Source organism: Vigna unguiculata, chromosome 9 (genome assembly GCF_037176805.1).
Source record: "Vigna unguiculata cultivar grain cowpea cultivar isolate G323 ecotype 2 chromosome 9, ASM3717680v1, whole genome shotgun sequence".
Lineage (NCBI taxonomy): Eukaryota > Viridiplantae > Streptophyta > Magnoliopsida > Fabales > Fabaceae > Vigna > Vigna unguiculata.
This window is the reverse complement of record NC_140800.1, coordinates 44,910,583-44,926,116: the sequence shown is the minus strand read 5'-3', so window position 1 is coordinate 44,926,116 and position 15,534 is coordinate 44,910,583. Positions and strand designations below refer to the sequence as shown.

The following is a 15,534-nucleotide window of genomic DNA, read 5'->3' as shown; positions in this document are numbered from 1 at the left end:
CAAAGTGAAAAAGAAAAATATTCAAAATCAATGTGTATCCTTCCATCATTTTATATTTGTAAGTTAGTTTTAACAGCTAACTTTACCATACAATTATAATATATATATGATGAATTAATTAAACAAATTTTAGTTTCTAACTGTCGACTTCCAGTTTCCACATTTTTCGGTTTTGATCTAACTTTATTAATTGTCATATTATGTAGTAGATTAAGGTATCATATATTTTGTTTTGTAATCACGTGATGTCTGCGTTAGAAACTTACCTCTATCTCTTTTGTTTGTGTATGTTTTATTTCTTTTGTTTCTTTAGATGGAGGCTGACAAAGAAAATGCAATGTCATGATGCTGTCTCATCTCATTTGTCTTCACATGTTTCCATCCCCAACTACCAACATCCACATTTTCTTAATTCATCTCATCACTGTTTTATTATTTCATGTAATTTTAGTCTAAAGTTTTTTTTTTTATTTATTGTTAATTAACCCCTGCTAAATTGTCTCAGATGTTACTGCTAAAGTGATTAGTAGTGTGTCATAATGTTTACAGGGTCCGCGAACGACGAATATTTAATCCAATTCAGACAACACTACATGTAATATTTTGATGATAAAAAAAAAAAAAAGATTGAAAAACATGTCTCAAAATTACAAAAGACTTTTTTTAGAACTTACAAGCTTCTAAATGGTGGTGTTTTTCAAGGAATCAATGGTTGTGTGCTATTTGGTTCGTGCATGTAAATGAGACCAAGAAATCATTAAGCCATGTTTTACTATTCAATATTTTCTTGTAACTCTAATCTTAGACTCTTTGCTATTTTTACTTTTTTTTTTTGTAATGTTCGAATAAACTTCTCTACAAATAATTTTAGAGAAATAAATTATTTTGATAACATAAAATTAACTCATACACAATTTATAAACAAGAACTTAGAATTAATTTAGTGTATTCCAAATAAAATCCAAAATGATGGGGTGGAGGGAGAAATTTGATAGAGTGTAGGAAGAAACTTTCAAAATCCATTTGCCATGTATATTGGACTGGCCCAAAGGCCCAAACAAGGGTGCGAATAATGTTTGCTGGTTTAGAAATCATAAACGAAGTTCCTCCTAGTATATACTTCATCAACACAAACTACTTTTGTTTGTAATCAGATTCCAAAATTAAAAACAAGTTCCCACCTTGGATACTCCTCCAACCATTCAATTGTCAAGGTCGGAATGAGTAAATGAAGTAATAATTATACGAAGTAAATGCTGCAGACAAAATTGGCTTTTTGAAATTCCAACTTCATTCTCTTCCTTTTGAAATACGTCACTCTCTCCCGTCAAGAATTTTCTTCAAGTCATGTAAACGTGGTTGAATTCAGGACAATGAAGTGAAAGAGACAGAAATAGCGATTTCATGGAATAACAATAACCCTAGTTACGAGTAAGTTTTTCAGAAATTACACAAGGATTTTGACAAAAAAACAAAAACTCATCCCAAGCATGATGAGAAATCAACGTAACATAACTTTTCGTTCTCTAACAAAGCTTCACACTCTTGCAGGCTTTTGAAGCACTGCTGATAACACAGCCTGTGACTTACCTGATCCAAGACTATCAACTTTTTCACCCACAACCCACTTCAACTTTTTGTAACCAAACCGTTCAATCAACCTAGTTAATTCTCTTTTCTTCTCTTCATCAACACAGTACAAGTTATCAAGCCAAAACAAACCACCCGCTCGCAAAACACGATCAATATCAAACATCAAAAACTCCAACTTCTCCTGCCTCCCCCCATCATCCAAACCACTCGCAGCATGCACCAAATCAAACACATTGTCATAAAACGGGAACCTATGATCCAAGCTCAAAAACAGAGGGAAAAGTCCTCTTGCAGCAATGAATTCACTGAATGGAGCACCAACATTCAAAGTGGTAGTAACCACAGTAACATTCCTCTCAGCCATCACAGCACCAAAGGACCCAGAACCACCTCCAACATCAAGGCCTATCCTAATTCCACCACCTCCCAGAGTTAACACATCGTCAACTACAAAATCATTCTTACTCCTAGACTTCACAAACCTCTGATTCTCGTACCCATTAACCAAATCAAAGCAACCAATGCAATCTCTGCTCAACTTCTTACCCTTCAAACACTCAAAACTCTTGCAACCTAAACCACTCCAGTTAACAGTGTTGTTAACCGGAGGTTCCCAAAGCGAGGTGGGAAAAGGTAGAAGCCCCACCTTGGAAATGGTTTTGGCAAAACACCTTCTTCTCGGTAAAGGCTCACACCCTTTCAAAACGAGTTTCTGTGCCACACTCCAATCATTGGGACAGGGTCCAGAAACCTTGTAATTCATGTACTGATACAACAAGTGTGAGGACTGGTCGCAGGAGTGGCCCACAGACGAGACCATTTCGGTGATTCCAGTTTTGGAGTCTTTGCCCAGAGGAAGGTGGTGGCGGCGGAGAAAGAGTTTGAGTTCGTTGGAAGTGTTATTTCGGGAAAGGTCGATGCTTTCGTAGCCGAGGAGGTCTTTTTCCATCTGGGCAAGTTTCTTTTGCGACAAATCGATCTCTCGGAGAATGAGGGTGACTTGTTCGGAGATGAGGGAGAAGTTTTTGTGAAGAAGGTGGTGGTTGTGAAGATCTTTTGGGGAAGAGGAGAAGGCATAGAGGGCAAAGAGGTTGGTGGTGATGACGGAGAAGATCATGAGAATGTTAACTCCGGAGGAACACACGGTTGCTCTTCTGAAACTGGCAGTGCCGTCGCCTATTTTCAGAGACACGGAACCCATCTCTTTGGCTTGATTTCACAATGGGAATTGGAGACTAAACAAAAACACTCACTACACTGATTTGCCTAAGAGAGGAACGCGACAAGGAGTGGAACATCGTGTGTGTGTCTTATGTGGTTGCAGTGTGTTGCTGTTACTTTACACACGTGAGCTCGTCATTTATTCGCCTTATGTGTATCATCAATACTTTTGACACATAATACAATTTTTATACTCATTTTTTATATTATTTTTCATTGTTCTTTATTCTTTATTTTTTTTCAAGTTCATTTTTTTTATGACATCAATATCATTCTTTTTGTCAAATAACATTTTTTGTGTGTGATTAATTATAGTTAATGAACGCTTAGTGATGCACAGGAAGGGACAATGCTTCTTATGATTTGAAGACTACTTCCTTCCACCTTATCATTTCATTTTAGCCTTCTTTGTTTTGTTCCATTTTAGGCTTTTTGTTTTGTTTTTTATTTTGAAAAATATTCACGTGCACTAAAAAGCTTATTAATACTTAATATATATCTAATAGAAAATAAAAATAATAAATTTTTAGAATGTATGATGTGATAAAATGAAAAAAAAAATAAGTGCTTAATAAATGGGTATATGAAATTAAATATCATTGCTCTTTTTGTTTTGTTCCTCTCTATCTCTTGAACAGAAATGTCAAATGCTACTTGAGAGCCCATTCCTTTAAATACATTCTTCTTTTAATTGTCTGAAATTTATTAAGTGCTATAAATTTTATATAATGATATTTTTTTTATAGTTTTAAATATTTAATTAATAATAAAATGTACATTAGAAAGGGTGTACTTACAACTCCTTTCTTTTTTAATTTATAACTCTCTTAATAAATCTGACTTACTCTATAAATGACAACATATCTTCTCTCTTATAGCAACAAATATACCAAATAGAATTCTTTAACCCTGCAGGTTGATGAATGTGTGCCTCTCTATAAGGCCAAACACTTGTTCAACAGAAAAAGGTCAATAAATTAAAAAGGCCCCTCTGAAATTTTAACACAGAACATTTACTTAAGTCCAATCTTTACATAACCACATCAACTATTCAAAAACTGGCTTTAAGAGAGATAAACCCAAATAGAATGGCATACGGTAAAGTTAGTTAAGTGTATCTTCCCTACTTCGTTCGATGTGTTAACAAACTAACCTTCTCAATCCTTTAATATGCTCTCCACTTTTATCCATACTTTGAAAATAGGCTTTCACAGGCCGCTGTGAAATTTTAAAACTAAGATAGCGTGGCAATTATAAAATTTATAATAGCCTACAGACTCGGCCACAATATTCACCAAAATAATTTTGGCTAAATTCATTTTCACAGACTCTCAAAAGAATAGAAAAACACTTTCATTCCAAAATAAAATTCCGAGCTCATCTGTTTGGGGCAGTTTTACATTTATTCGTGCTTAAGATTTTAAATAGGACACTTACACCGCAGTTAAATCATGATTTAGCATTCGCAGCAACAACTATGGTACAAAATTTTGTAGCAGCTGGGCCAATAAGTATTGCACGCAAACAGTTATTATCTCCTGAAATATAAGAACATTGATAGCCAAACTTCAAAGGTTTGTGTTTCTGTGTGTTGTGCTTCTGAATCAATAATCTGATGTGATTTGGCAGCTTATGTTCACAATATTCGTACTTTATAGAGAGCATTGACATAGAAACACTGTAGGTGCAAACCAGAAGAAAGAAAAAAGCAAGATCGACAAGATTACAGTTTCAAAATTCAGCAATTGAGGGGCATACATTATTATGGAAAACATATGCAATCATGTAGTCAATAATTAGATGCTGAAATAAAGTAAGGCATGAAGCAGCAGCAATCGGATGCCTTTTCTCCGCTAACCAAAAGGAAAAAAGAAAAACCAGAACAATCCCCAGCAGTTAATAAGCTCAAGAATTTTTAGCTATTGCTTCTTGTCTTCTGCTTTCCTTGGCTGAAAGAAGGGCATATAAAGCACACAAATTAATTAGAACTGTTATAACTATAGACTATACTTCACAGATAGAAGACAGATTGAAGACGACGAATAAAAGTCGTATTCAACACTAAACCAAATTGCTGAGTTATCAAAACAGAAGTTGTAAAACCATGCATATAAAATAAACCGCTGTTGTACAGGCACAAGTAACTACATACAAAAAATCCATCAAACAACAATGACAACATATTTAGACAATCAGTTAAAGGATAAGAATATGAGATAAAATAAATTGAATTTCTGCAATATGTCAAAAGTAAATCATGCACTTCAGTTTTGGTAAAGTTAAATGAGAAAACTTCTATAAAAGTTGAGTGCATAAGTTGACTTTAGTTCATAGAAGAAGAGCTAAATTCATGTTAACTCTCAATTTTCTTATAAATGCTGGTGAATAAATTTACCCAAACTAAGTACTTCGTTTTATCAATCAGCAACACAACTACTATAGAAACCCATTAAGTTCATTGTATCATCCACAAAAACACCACACATTCCCTCATAGGATCCACGAAATTCTCCGTTTATGGAGCACAAACCCAGAACCAAAAAACTAGCAAGCCTAAAATGAATTTTGCGAACCACACCTTACTCTAAAATCATCACTACTCTTCCATCAACAAAATTTTCATTCACTAGCATAACAAAACTCTACACACTATCCTTTTGGTTGCTCACCTAGAATCAGGTGCTAATCCCTGAATTACGAGGATTCAAAGAATTGACTACTTGTCATAGATGCTTTTACCGGACACAGGGATCTGAGAGAGAAACTTGTAATGCATAAAGGACTATGGTATCTGTTAACTATATCACTTATGTTTGCACTCTAAACACAATCTGAATTGTGAAGTATCACATAATAAAATCAACGAACCCTTTTCACTTAAATTACTTAAGTGTAAAAATATTACAGAATAAATAAAGTTGAAAATGAGAACTCACTTTGGTAGGGGGTGCAATTTGAGAAAGCTCCTCGTCGGGGATGATAACGGGCCAGGATTCCCCTGCTTCACGAAACATCTGCTCCGTCTCGAGCTGCCGACCCTTTTCCAGAATCAAGTTTCTTATGCTCTGTGCCGGTGTCGCCGTCGCGTCGAACAATTCCTCCACGCCGTTCACGAATGTCACTGTTATCTGCGGCGCGCACTCTACCTTGCCGCGCTTTACCTCCACTTCGCACGCCGGGTTCGATTCCTTCGCCTTACGCGAGTTGCATTGCGCCAGAAATTCCATACACGACGCCGTTCGAGGATCCAACGCGTTGAACTCGATTTTCACTCTCGACAGGAACTTCAACATTGTGCTATCTGACTCGGAGTCGTAAAATCCAAAACCAATGAAGACCAAAACCTTAATCAAGTTGGTGAAGAACACGTAAAAGGAGCAACCGAAAAAGGTTTCTGGGGATAGATGAATTTAGGGTTTCGTATTTCAAATTTTCGCTTTCTCCTCCATTTGGGGGATTTACTATCTCTAATTAACAATTACTGTAAGTAATATTCAATATTGTAATTAATTTATTTTTAATTTTAATATATAGACTAAAATAAGGTTTTTATTATTTAATATTTCACTATTATTTATTTTAATCTGTTATTTATACCATTCTATAAGGTTTAATATTTGATCATTTCTTTTTGGTGTGAACAATTTTACTACCAAAAGATAGAGAAGTGTTAGCAATATTATCTCTAATACTCTCTTAAAACTGTATCTTATTGATTTAAATTTACTTAATCTCAATAGTATCAGGTGAGGAAATCATTAAATGATTAGTGAGACCCATAGTGATTTTCAATTAATAACAAGCGAGTGTTTAAAATGGTTTTATTTATTATCATTTTTTATTTTTAATATTGCTAGCTGATTATTCTTTCATTATTATAAGAAAACACTAATCAATTGTCTGTACCAATAACAACACTTCAAACATTTTTTTTTTCTTTCACTTACAAAGAAAACAGAAAAAAAAAAGAGGTTGAAAATACGTTTGATTGAAAATTAAAAAATATTTTGTAAATAGTTTTAACATAGATCAAAAGCTTAAAATAAAGAAAACTTCTCACTAAAACGGCAACGGAGATTGGAAGTGTAAACAACATTGATCGATAAAACAACAGTAGTGTCTAGAGAAGTGGCGCGTCAAACAAGAAATTAAAAATAAAAAGGCATAAAACCGAACAAAAAATTATAAATGTTAACAAATTGAAAATCAAAACAATAAATTCAAAAAAAATATTTTAACAAACCAAATGCCCCATACATAAAAGTATTCCATAATCCATGAATTATGTTTTTATAACATTTGTTGCTAACTACATTTTCTAATTTTAAATTGGCGATTTCATGTCCACATTGAGCCAAAAAAGTTGTATCGTTTACATTATAGGCAATGATAACGTTAAGGCAGATTAAATTCCATAAAAAATGAAAATTATATTGCCAGAAAGTAAAGAAAAGAAAAAGAAAAAAGACATCATCCAGCTGTTGGTGCCTGCAATCAATCTTCATCTAAAATACAATCATCGAAAGATTGACCAAAAGAAAAGTAATAAATTTGGCAAATTCTCAAAACAAGGGAAGAAAACGTAGAAGAGCCTTTCATTAAAAAAATTATACACGTAGCATTTGAAACTGGTTGCAAACAAGGGTCACAATTGCTCATCAAATTAAAAGCTAACTTGATCACATCAAAAAGCATATGAACCTGCATTCAGCCGTCCCCATCACATTGAACGGCAATCAACATCACCAATCAACAGAGTTCATTCAACTGCTAATCTCATGATCCATTTTCATCCTCTTTGAACTTTGTATCCCCGGCACGTTATTACCTCGTGGCTGAAATGAGGCGTCATGCTGGTAGGCACAGTTGGCTCCATTCCGGCATCCTCTAGAACTGTTGAAAAAGATACAAGGCTTCATTATCTTTGGTTTTGACACTTTAGCTCTTTGATTGTATGTTGGCTCATAACTTGTTACTGGCTGGTGAATCTGACGTTTACTGGAATATGGAAGTGTTTCTTGTTTATCTCCACCATGTTGCTGAATTAAACTCTTATAGTAGTTAACATCTTTCGCAGCAGGAACTTCAACAGGAGAAGAAACAACAGCTGAACTGGCTGCAGGCCTAGGAGGCCATTGGGTAGAAACAGGTGCCACCTGACCTCCGGTGGATGGTGTATACGAAGAAGTGGCTGGGAAAGCAATCGATGAAGGTGTGGCGGTTTCTCCTTGAATAACAGGAATATGAGGATTTGAAAAAACCGCACTGGAAGACCCCACATTATGTACATATTGCGAATTATTAGTAGCTCCATAATCTCTAACCAGTTTCTCAATCACTTCTGGATTGCTGAGAATATTATTAAGTAATTCATGGTCAATCAATTTCCCTTGTTCGTTGCTCCTCACAATGTTAGTTAAAGCAACAGATGCAGCAGCTACATCAGATGTCAGACCACGAGCATATTGCGTACTTGTGGCAGAGTTTGAATTCTTCAACATACCAGGAGGTAATTCAAGGGATTGTGAAGCATCAACTGGTTCCATGGAATCCGATAATGCATCTGGTGCTGCATCTTCATCTTCAATTGCCGTTATTGGTATCAGAGCAGCTTGACCATCCATGTAATTTGAATCTTCAACATCCACTGAAACGGAAGGGCTGTATGCAGGGGAGAAAAAATCTTTTATGACAAAATATGGATACAAAGAAAAATTACAGTACAAGGTACGGAGGAGACACAAACTTCGGAGGAATGGATGATGTGCGAGGATAAATAGCTTCAAGTACTCTCATCTCCCTCTGACGTTGATCCTCTACCTCTTTGCTTTCTTCCCCACACACTACTTGCCATGTGAGATCTAGCACAATCTGGGAGAATCACAAAATTGACTAAAAAAGATGTAATAACGAAGACAAACTCATGGATATAACTATTTTTTCTCACTTTTCTTTCACCTATTTGGACATATAGATAATACTGAAAATTACAGAGGAAAAATGCTTAATAGAGAACTAAAACAAAACTACCTTTGGAGGAATAATCCACTTAATAACTGGTATTTGAGATGGCTTAATCTCAAACTGACATGAAGTATGAGTTCCCTCAAATCCAGGAGGCAGAATGTCATCGGAACCTGGCCCACCTGCAGGCAACTGCAATGATGCCTTAGCTTGGAGGTGATCTTGAGAATTTAATCCAACCTGTGAAGGGGAATCTTCTGATAAGAATAGCCTAACCTGATCGATGAAAAAGCATTAGTCTTTTGCCGTTTGGCACTCTTCTAACATTTATTCATATATCCAATAATAAGACAGAATATTCTGCAGTAACTAATTATTGATACTATCAACTCGATATAACCACAAGTAGGTGATTACTAAATGCAAATACTTGAAGAACAAAGAAAATCATCTTAACGTTGAGGCGAATACATAAGATCAACCAACATGAACTTATTGAGTACAAAACACGAACTCGAAAAAATTAAATATCTCCGCACAAAATATGATAAAATAAACTCTCTCGGACAGACATAATGATCACTTACACTTATTACATCCAAATCAACATTAATCATCACAAACACATAATCAAACAATTCATGAAACAGTTAGCTAAAATATACTGATGAAACTAATATATGCACTAGCATTCAGAGTAGTTGCAATCATATTAGAGGCAAATTCCCATTCAAATTATATAAATCGTATTTTCATCCACTAGGTACACGAAAGGCCAAGATCCAATATCTTCAATTACTTAGTATTCTTTAAGATTTTCACAGCCTACTGTAGACTCAAGGACTAACTGCATCCAGAATACCCCACCCTGGATGGAAACACTACTGCATAAAAACACAAGTTACAATCTCGCCATAGCACTAAGCAAGAAGATACTGATGCGTCTCATTGAAACTGGACACACAAAAATATCTTCCCACAAGTGAGTCTGGCCTTCTTTCCATGTCCAATGTGGACAGATTGATACTTGGGGTGAAACCAGATTATGATCCCTGATCAGAAAAAGTAACAGATTCTTAAATCCAAACGGCAAACAGTTTCAAAAAGTCTCTGACTATATCTTTCCACCTCTTCATCTCAGATTTGGACTGCAAAGACCACATAGAACTTATATAATCACACTTTCATCCACAGATAATCTATGAACAAAAAAATTAAATTGAACAAAAAAAGGAAGTGCATATATAAGGATTATGTAGAATTCTTTTAATCATAAAAATAAAACCAATGTCACAAAAAAAAATAGTTGGACAGATCAATGCATCACTTTGAAATTAGTACTATCTTCTTCTATAAAAACAATTACGGGAAATAAGAAAATTATAGACCACAAAAGAAGTCAGAGGAATCAGCTAAACCATTGTTACAGACAGAAAGCATAAGCATACAAGTTAACATCCACAAGGATACATCTCAAAGAAATATAAAATACCAGGAAGAATGGATTCCTTTTTCCACTTGAGCAATTAAGAAAGGTTAGCAAAATAGTGACAAGTTTAGAATGACCATTCTAAATTTATTCAGAAAATAAACCACTAGCGGATAACATAAGCAATCTAATATCCGCATATCCACACCCTAAATCATTTAAAAAATGTCTGGAAATATAATGTGCAATTGCAGTAACACATAATTAGACATATATTTCAAACCGTTAAAGCATTTAAGATGTGATCCAATTATGGAAAATTTTCCTTTTCCAGTGTCATCTTAAGTGTGTGGAAAGCATATAGGCATCTAGAAAAGCAAGGCCTACTAATGTCTTCTCTCCTCAGGAGTCCTGAGCCAACGGGATTCATTCCTATATGAAATATTGATGATAATGCACTATGAAAATGAAAGTATAAGTGGAAATCTTCAACAACAAAAAAATGCGCATAAGGGGACATAATGAAAAACAAGAAATTGACTGACTAGCTGATACAAGGGCAGTCATTCTCCAAGAATAAACTATGTTTCAAATAGAATAACATAGGTCCCGAGTAAATTGCTGAAGTTTCATCCCGTACACATGAAGTCTTCCATGTAACTATGCATTAAATAACAGATTGCAGTAGGCTATTAATAGCTTTTTCTAATCACACAACAACAAACATCAACTCCACAACATCATGCATTCCATAAAACTGAAACTAAACATTCGAGCAATAATATCACACATAATAATTCCAATTTTTTAAAACATACAAACAGTTCACAAATCACATTTAGTCATCAAGCCGCAGGAATTTGATGTTATCCTGGTGGAGGCAAATTTGGACAGTAGAGGTATATATATAATGTATTTCTGTCAGAAAATATTAGTAGATGCATTTTACTAATTTCATTATTGCCTTCTTCAGGAGTTTTAATAGAGCACTTCAAGCAAAAGTTGGTAATTATTTTTTCTTGCATGTGATTCTCCTACAGTCTATAAGATTGCAAATGTCACCCATAGTCAAAGATGCACTTGCCCAAGTCTCGTATCAACATTTCAAATCACATGTCAAGACTCATTTTCTCAAATGATCTTTCTTATATTGGCTGATTACCTCACAACTTACCAGTAGCTTCAAGTGAATAAAGAAGAAAAACAGCACGCAGCTTATCATGGTTCCTAAGTTCCTTTGTCTTTTGGAACAAAACCTTACTTTCATTTTTCTTCTCCCATGACTTACAGCCTATTTTATAGTCTTCTTAATCTATGGCCAGTTAACTTTCATTCAAAACAAATCAGGAAGAAAATCCTCAAAGATTTATTTTTTTAATTAGGGCCATTCCTTCCCCTATCAAAACTACACTGCGACTTTGAAAGGTTGCACCCTCAGACAAACCCCGATCATACTCATGCTGTAATCAGTTGTCAAATGATGTTTCTGTCATTGCCCGACGACCTTACCGGCAGCTCCAAATGAATGAAGAAGCAGGACGGCATACACCTTATGAGGAATTTCAAATACCATGAAATATTTCACTTTAGTTCCTTTCGTATTCTGAAACAGATTACCTTTCTCTTTCTTCATTTCTTCTTCAATCATTTAAAAATCCCATTTTATAGAAATTTAATCCATGATGACTCAACTTTCATTGAAAACAAGTTAGAGAGAGAGTCCTCCAGGGTTTACAATTTCAATTAGGGTTATCCCTTCCCCGGCCCGGCAACATTACACTGCATCTGTGTTAACTTCGACTTGGAAAGGTAAAACCCTCGATTCCCAGAGAAGCAAAAAGAGCGATCAGATTGTAATCGGAATCCAAGGTAGATTACGGAGTACGAACAGAGAGAAGAACACAGAGTGAGGTTAATGGAAGACAAAAAGGCATAAATTACAAAAAAAAAAAAAAAAGGTTTACAAGAGTAGCGAGTATCGGATGTTAAGCATATGGGAAGGAAGGAAGGGATCGATTCGGGATTGGGCAGATAATTTTACCTGACAAAGATCTAAATCGGAGGCCCATGAAACTCTTTTGGATTTTTGCAATCGGCGCATAATTAGGGAATGGATCGTTAAACTTCTTGGATGGAAAATGTGTGTGAGTATGGAAGAAAAGATTGGAGAGTAAACCCTAACCAGAGAAAGGTATTTATAACTTCGAAGGGCCCTCACCGTCACGCACACGCATACGCACACACGCACCTCTCTATCTATCCATCTATCGCAGTTCTTCGCTCTCTCTTCACATGCTCACAACATCTTTCTTTCCTTCCCAGCTTCCCCTTTTTTCTTAAAGCTCTCAACCTCAAATTCGAACAACTTGCAAATTCGAAGCAATTATCGCCCCCACTTTTTCTCTTTCTATATTTCCACTTTTTTTTTTTTTTTCATTACATTACCCCATTATCTCTCTATGTGTAATATAGTTACACATTTTCTCCTTAATTATTTTCTCATGACAAGACAAGCCAGATCAGTCTTAACTCAAGTACATTTAAAAAATCATCGTATTAAGTTAGCTTTATTAAATTTTCAATGATTGATGAAATTTATATATGTAAAAGTTTGCGTCTTTTCTACACACTCATGGTAAATTTTTTTTTTGGCCAGCTATTTTTATTTTCCAAAGTTAGTTTTTTTTTCTGTTAAAATACTGTTAATATTGCAATTGTCCTTCCAGATGTGAGTTTGTTTTCTTTGATGGCTTTCAAAAGCAATCTTGAAAAAGTCTATTTGTATATTTGAAAATTAAACATCTGGAAGCCTGTCCACATATTTTTTTTTTCATTACTATACTCCTAAAAATCTATTTGTTACACATTCTACAAAAGAGTTCCAAAAGTCTTTTTATTTAGTTTCAGGAGCATAAGTGTAGAAAAATTATATATAGACATTAGAAAGTTTAATTATGAAAATATACAGATTAGCTTCCAGAAGATTTATTTGAGGGTGTTTCTGGAGAAGCACGCGTGGTGTTCCATGCGAATTTGAGAATTAACGTACCACCAAGAAGGCTATTTAGGGGAAATATAAATAAGAATAAAAAATAGTATCTTTGAAAAGGGGGTGTGAAAAGTAATAGTTTGTAGGGCCTGTTATCAATAAGGCTGAAATCAGGCCTACGACTTTATTAAGGCAGTTTCTTCTTGCATTTTCATATGATTCTTCTCCCACTTCTATAAATATAATTTTTTTTTAAATCGTGTAATCTGATAGTTAAAAGTGATTATATTATAATTTTTTTATTCTTTTATTACGGATGGGTGAGCAATCCAACTTGCCAATAATTTAACTTGGGTGAATCAAGTTTTTAATTGTCAGGTTGAATTTGAGTTAATATTAAAATTTGCAAATTTTTAAAACCCACTTGACTGAAATTTATAATGAGTTGGATTGATCTGAGGTGTTAACTTATTTTAACAACTCTAATGACAATGAGAAAACTTCATATGTTAAATGTGCGCAATGAGAAGTCTTATATGCTTTATATTCTTATTATTTTATATAAATAATAATTTTGTGTAGCATCAATTTTTTTAATTATTTTATACAAATAATAACTTTTGTAGCAACATTTTTTTTAAATTACGTCAAGCACAGTGAATTTTTTTAATAGTAATTTTTTCCTTAATTTTAAATGATATTTAACAATGGAGATGCAATGAACAAAAGTTTTTTTTTTAAACTTTAATTATTTAAAACATCTTAGAGTTACCAACGGTGGGGTTTTTCACTTTAAATGATTGTTTGAAGATTATTATAAAACTCACATCTTCAACATAGAATTCCCTTTTAAGAAGATATGATTGGATGAGTTCTTACATGAATTTTTTGTAGAGGAAAAAATTAAAAAAAAAGAAAAATTAAAGCTAAATTTAACCTATACACAAATTATAAATCAAAAGTTAAAAAATTAGAAGAACCTTTTTCACAAATTAGCAGTCACATGAATTCATTTTAGTTTTCCTTTTTTTTAGTGTTTCGAGAAATTTGTTTTTGGCTTAAATAACTTTTTCGTCATTATTTTTGTAGTATTTGTTTCGTATGATCCTCATTTTTACCAAATGTTTAAAATGATCCTCATTTTCACAATTCGTGTTTAATTTAGTCATTTTGTGTGACGTTGTTTAAATCAGTAACGAAACAATGTACAGGTGGCACTGTTTGTATTACATACATTGTACTGGAGTGTATTACGTGTATTGTACAAGTGTACTAATTAGATATTTGGGGATAAATAGGTAAGCTAGGGTTTTGAAAATGAATTGTTGGGCAGTTGGTCAGTTGCTGCAATCTTCTTCCTCCATTCCCAATTTGTGTTGTTGCAATCTTCTTCTTCCTGCAATCCCATGTCACGGTCCGATCGTCTTCCTTTACCTCTGGTTGTAATCGTTGGAGGCAATAGTATTGTAGCAATTCATGCAATGTTGGTGGTTCAACGATAAACCCTAGCTCACCTATTTATCTTCAAATATCTAATTACTACACATGTACGGTACACGTAATATACCTCAATACAAATATAATGTAATACAAATAGTGTCACATGTACAGTGTTCTGTTACTGATTTAAATGACGTCACAAAAAATGACTAAATTAAACACGAATTACGAAAATGATGACCATTTTAAACATTTGGTAAAAATGAGGATCATTCGCAACAAATACTTCGAAAATGATGATCATTCTAAATATTTAGTAAAAATGAGGACCATTCGCATCAAACACTACGAAAACAAGAACGAAAAAAATATCTGAGCCTCGGCCTTCGTTCTTTGAAACTCTGTTATTCTCGAAAGAGCGCCAACCCATAGTCATCGTGCCACTTTAGTGTACCTGTATTGGTTCGGTGTTATTTGCTTCGTGCTTATCAAATTTCTGTAGTTTGCTTATAGGTAGTTCCTTTAATTTTCACACTGATAAAAGAAAACTAATTTAAAAAGTTTTTTGTCATCAATTATTATTTTTTAATTAGAAAACTTCAGAAATATCGTTTGATTAATCTCTATCATTTCCAACTCGTAATTTTATTTTTTTGTAGTTAGTTCGTTGACATCTCAAATCATCCAAGAGAAATTCACAGCTCTGCTTATGAAAAATTCCGATACACTTCCACCATAATAATAGTTTGCTTTTCGCCGACTCCAAAAGAATCGGGCTTACAAGGCTTTGGCATATCACAGCTGAGTTTTGGCTCTTTTTCTCCTCCACTTTAGTTTTCTCAAAAGAGTTCTCAAGTCATAAGAAGAAGGGAAAAAAAATAATCAGGATGATATTCAG

At 34.1% G+C, this 15,534-nt stretch overlaps 3 protein-coding genes across 3 annotated transcripts; all 3 read right to left on the bottom strand.

Moving 5' to 3' along the window:
- Positions 1-1,379: 1,379 nt before the first annotated feature.
- Positions 1,380-2,907, bottom strand: LOC114162830 (putative methyltransferase At1g29790). The gene has a single exon (XM_028046808.2). The coding sequence runs from the start codon at positions 2,792-2,794 to the stop codon at positions 1,538-1,540; it is 1,257 nt and encodes a 418-aa protein (XP_027902609.1). The 5' UTR covers positions 2,795-2,907; the 3' UTR covers positions 1,380-1,537.
- Positions 2,908-4,499: 1,592 nt separating this feature from the next.
- On the bottom strand, positions 4,500-6,264 carry LOC114162368 (39S ribosomal protein). The gene is made up of 2 exons (XM_028046234.2): positions 5,751-6,264; positions 4,500-4,763 (listed from the first exon to the last, which is right to left on the bottom strand). The coding sequence occupies exons 1-2, from the start codon at positions 6,105-6,107 to the stop codon at positions 4,734-4,736; spliced, it is 387 nt and encodes a 128-aa protein (XP_027902035.1). The 5' UTR covers positions 6,108-6,264; the 3' UTR covers positions 4,500-4,733.
- A 1,122-nt stretch (positions 6,265-7,386) lies between these two features.
- LOC114163036 (Zinc finger C-x8-C-x5-C-x3-H type family protein) lies at positions 7,387-12,654 on the bottom strand. The gene is made up of 4 exons (XM_028047081.2): positions 12,249-12,654; positions 8,845-9,054; positions 8,561-8,685; positions 7,387-8,475 (listed from the first exon to the last, which is right to left on the bottom strand). Exons 1-4 carry the CDS (start codon positions 12,306-12,308, stop codon positions 7,578-7,580), a joined length of 1,293 nt encoding a protein of 430 aa, XP_027902882.1. The 5' UTR covers positions 12,309-12,654; the 3' UTR covers positions 7,387-7,577.
- Between the last annotated feature and the right edge of the window lie 2,880 nt (positions 12,655-15,534).

What these genes read in the sequence shown, in the direction of transcription:
- LOC114162830 (XM_028046808.2), bottom strand. Translation starts at nt 2,794, where the DNA reads ATGGGTTCCGTGTCTCTGAAAATAGGCGACGGCACTGCCAGTTTCAGA.
- LOC114162368 (XM_028046234.2), bottom strand. Translation starts at nt 6,107, where the DNA reads ATGTTGAAGTTCCTGTCGAGAGTGAAAATCGAGTTCAACGCGTTGGAT. An exon ending in AAATTGCACCCCCTACCAAA is followed by an intron (nt 4,764 to 5,750) that starts GTGAGTTCTCAT and finishes CCCTTCTTTCAG; the next exon opens with CCAAGGAAAGCAGAAGACAA.
- LOC114163036 (XM_028047081.2), bottom strand. Translation starts at nt 12,308, where the DNA reads ATGCGCCGATTGCAAAAATCCAAAAGAGTTTCATGGGCCTCCGATTTA. An exon ending in AGTGGATTATTCCTCCAAAG is followed by an intron (nt 8,686 to 8,844) that starts GTAGTTTTGTTT and finishes TGATTCTCCCAG; the next exon opens with ATTGTGCTAGATCTCACATG. An exon ending in ACATCATCCATTCCTCCGAA is followed by an intron (nt 8,476 to 8,560) that starts GTTTGTGTCTCC and finishes CCCTGCATACAG; the next exon opens with CCCTTCCGTTTCAGTGGATG.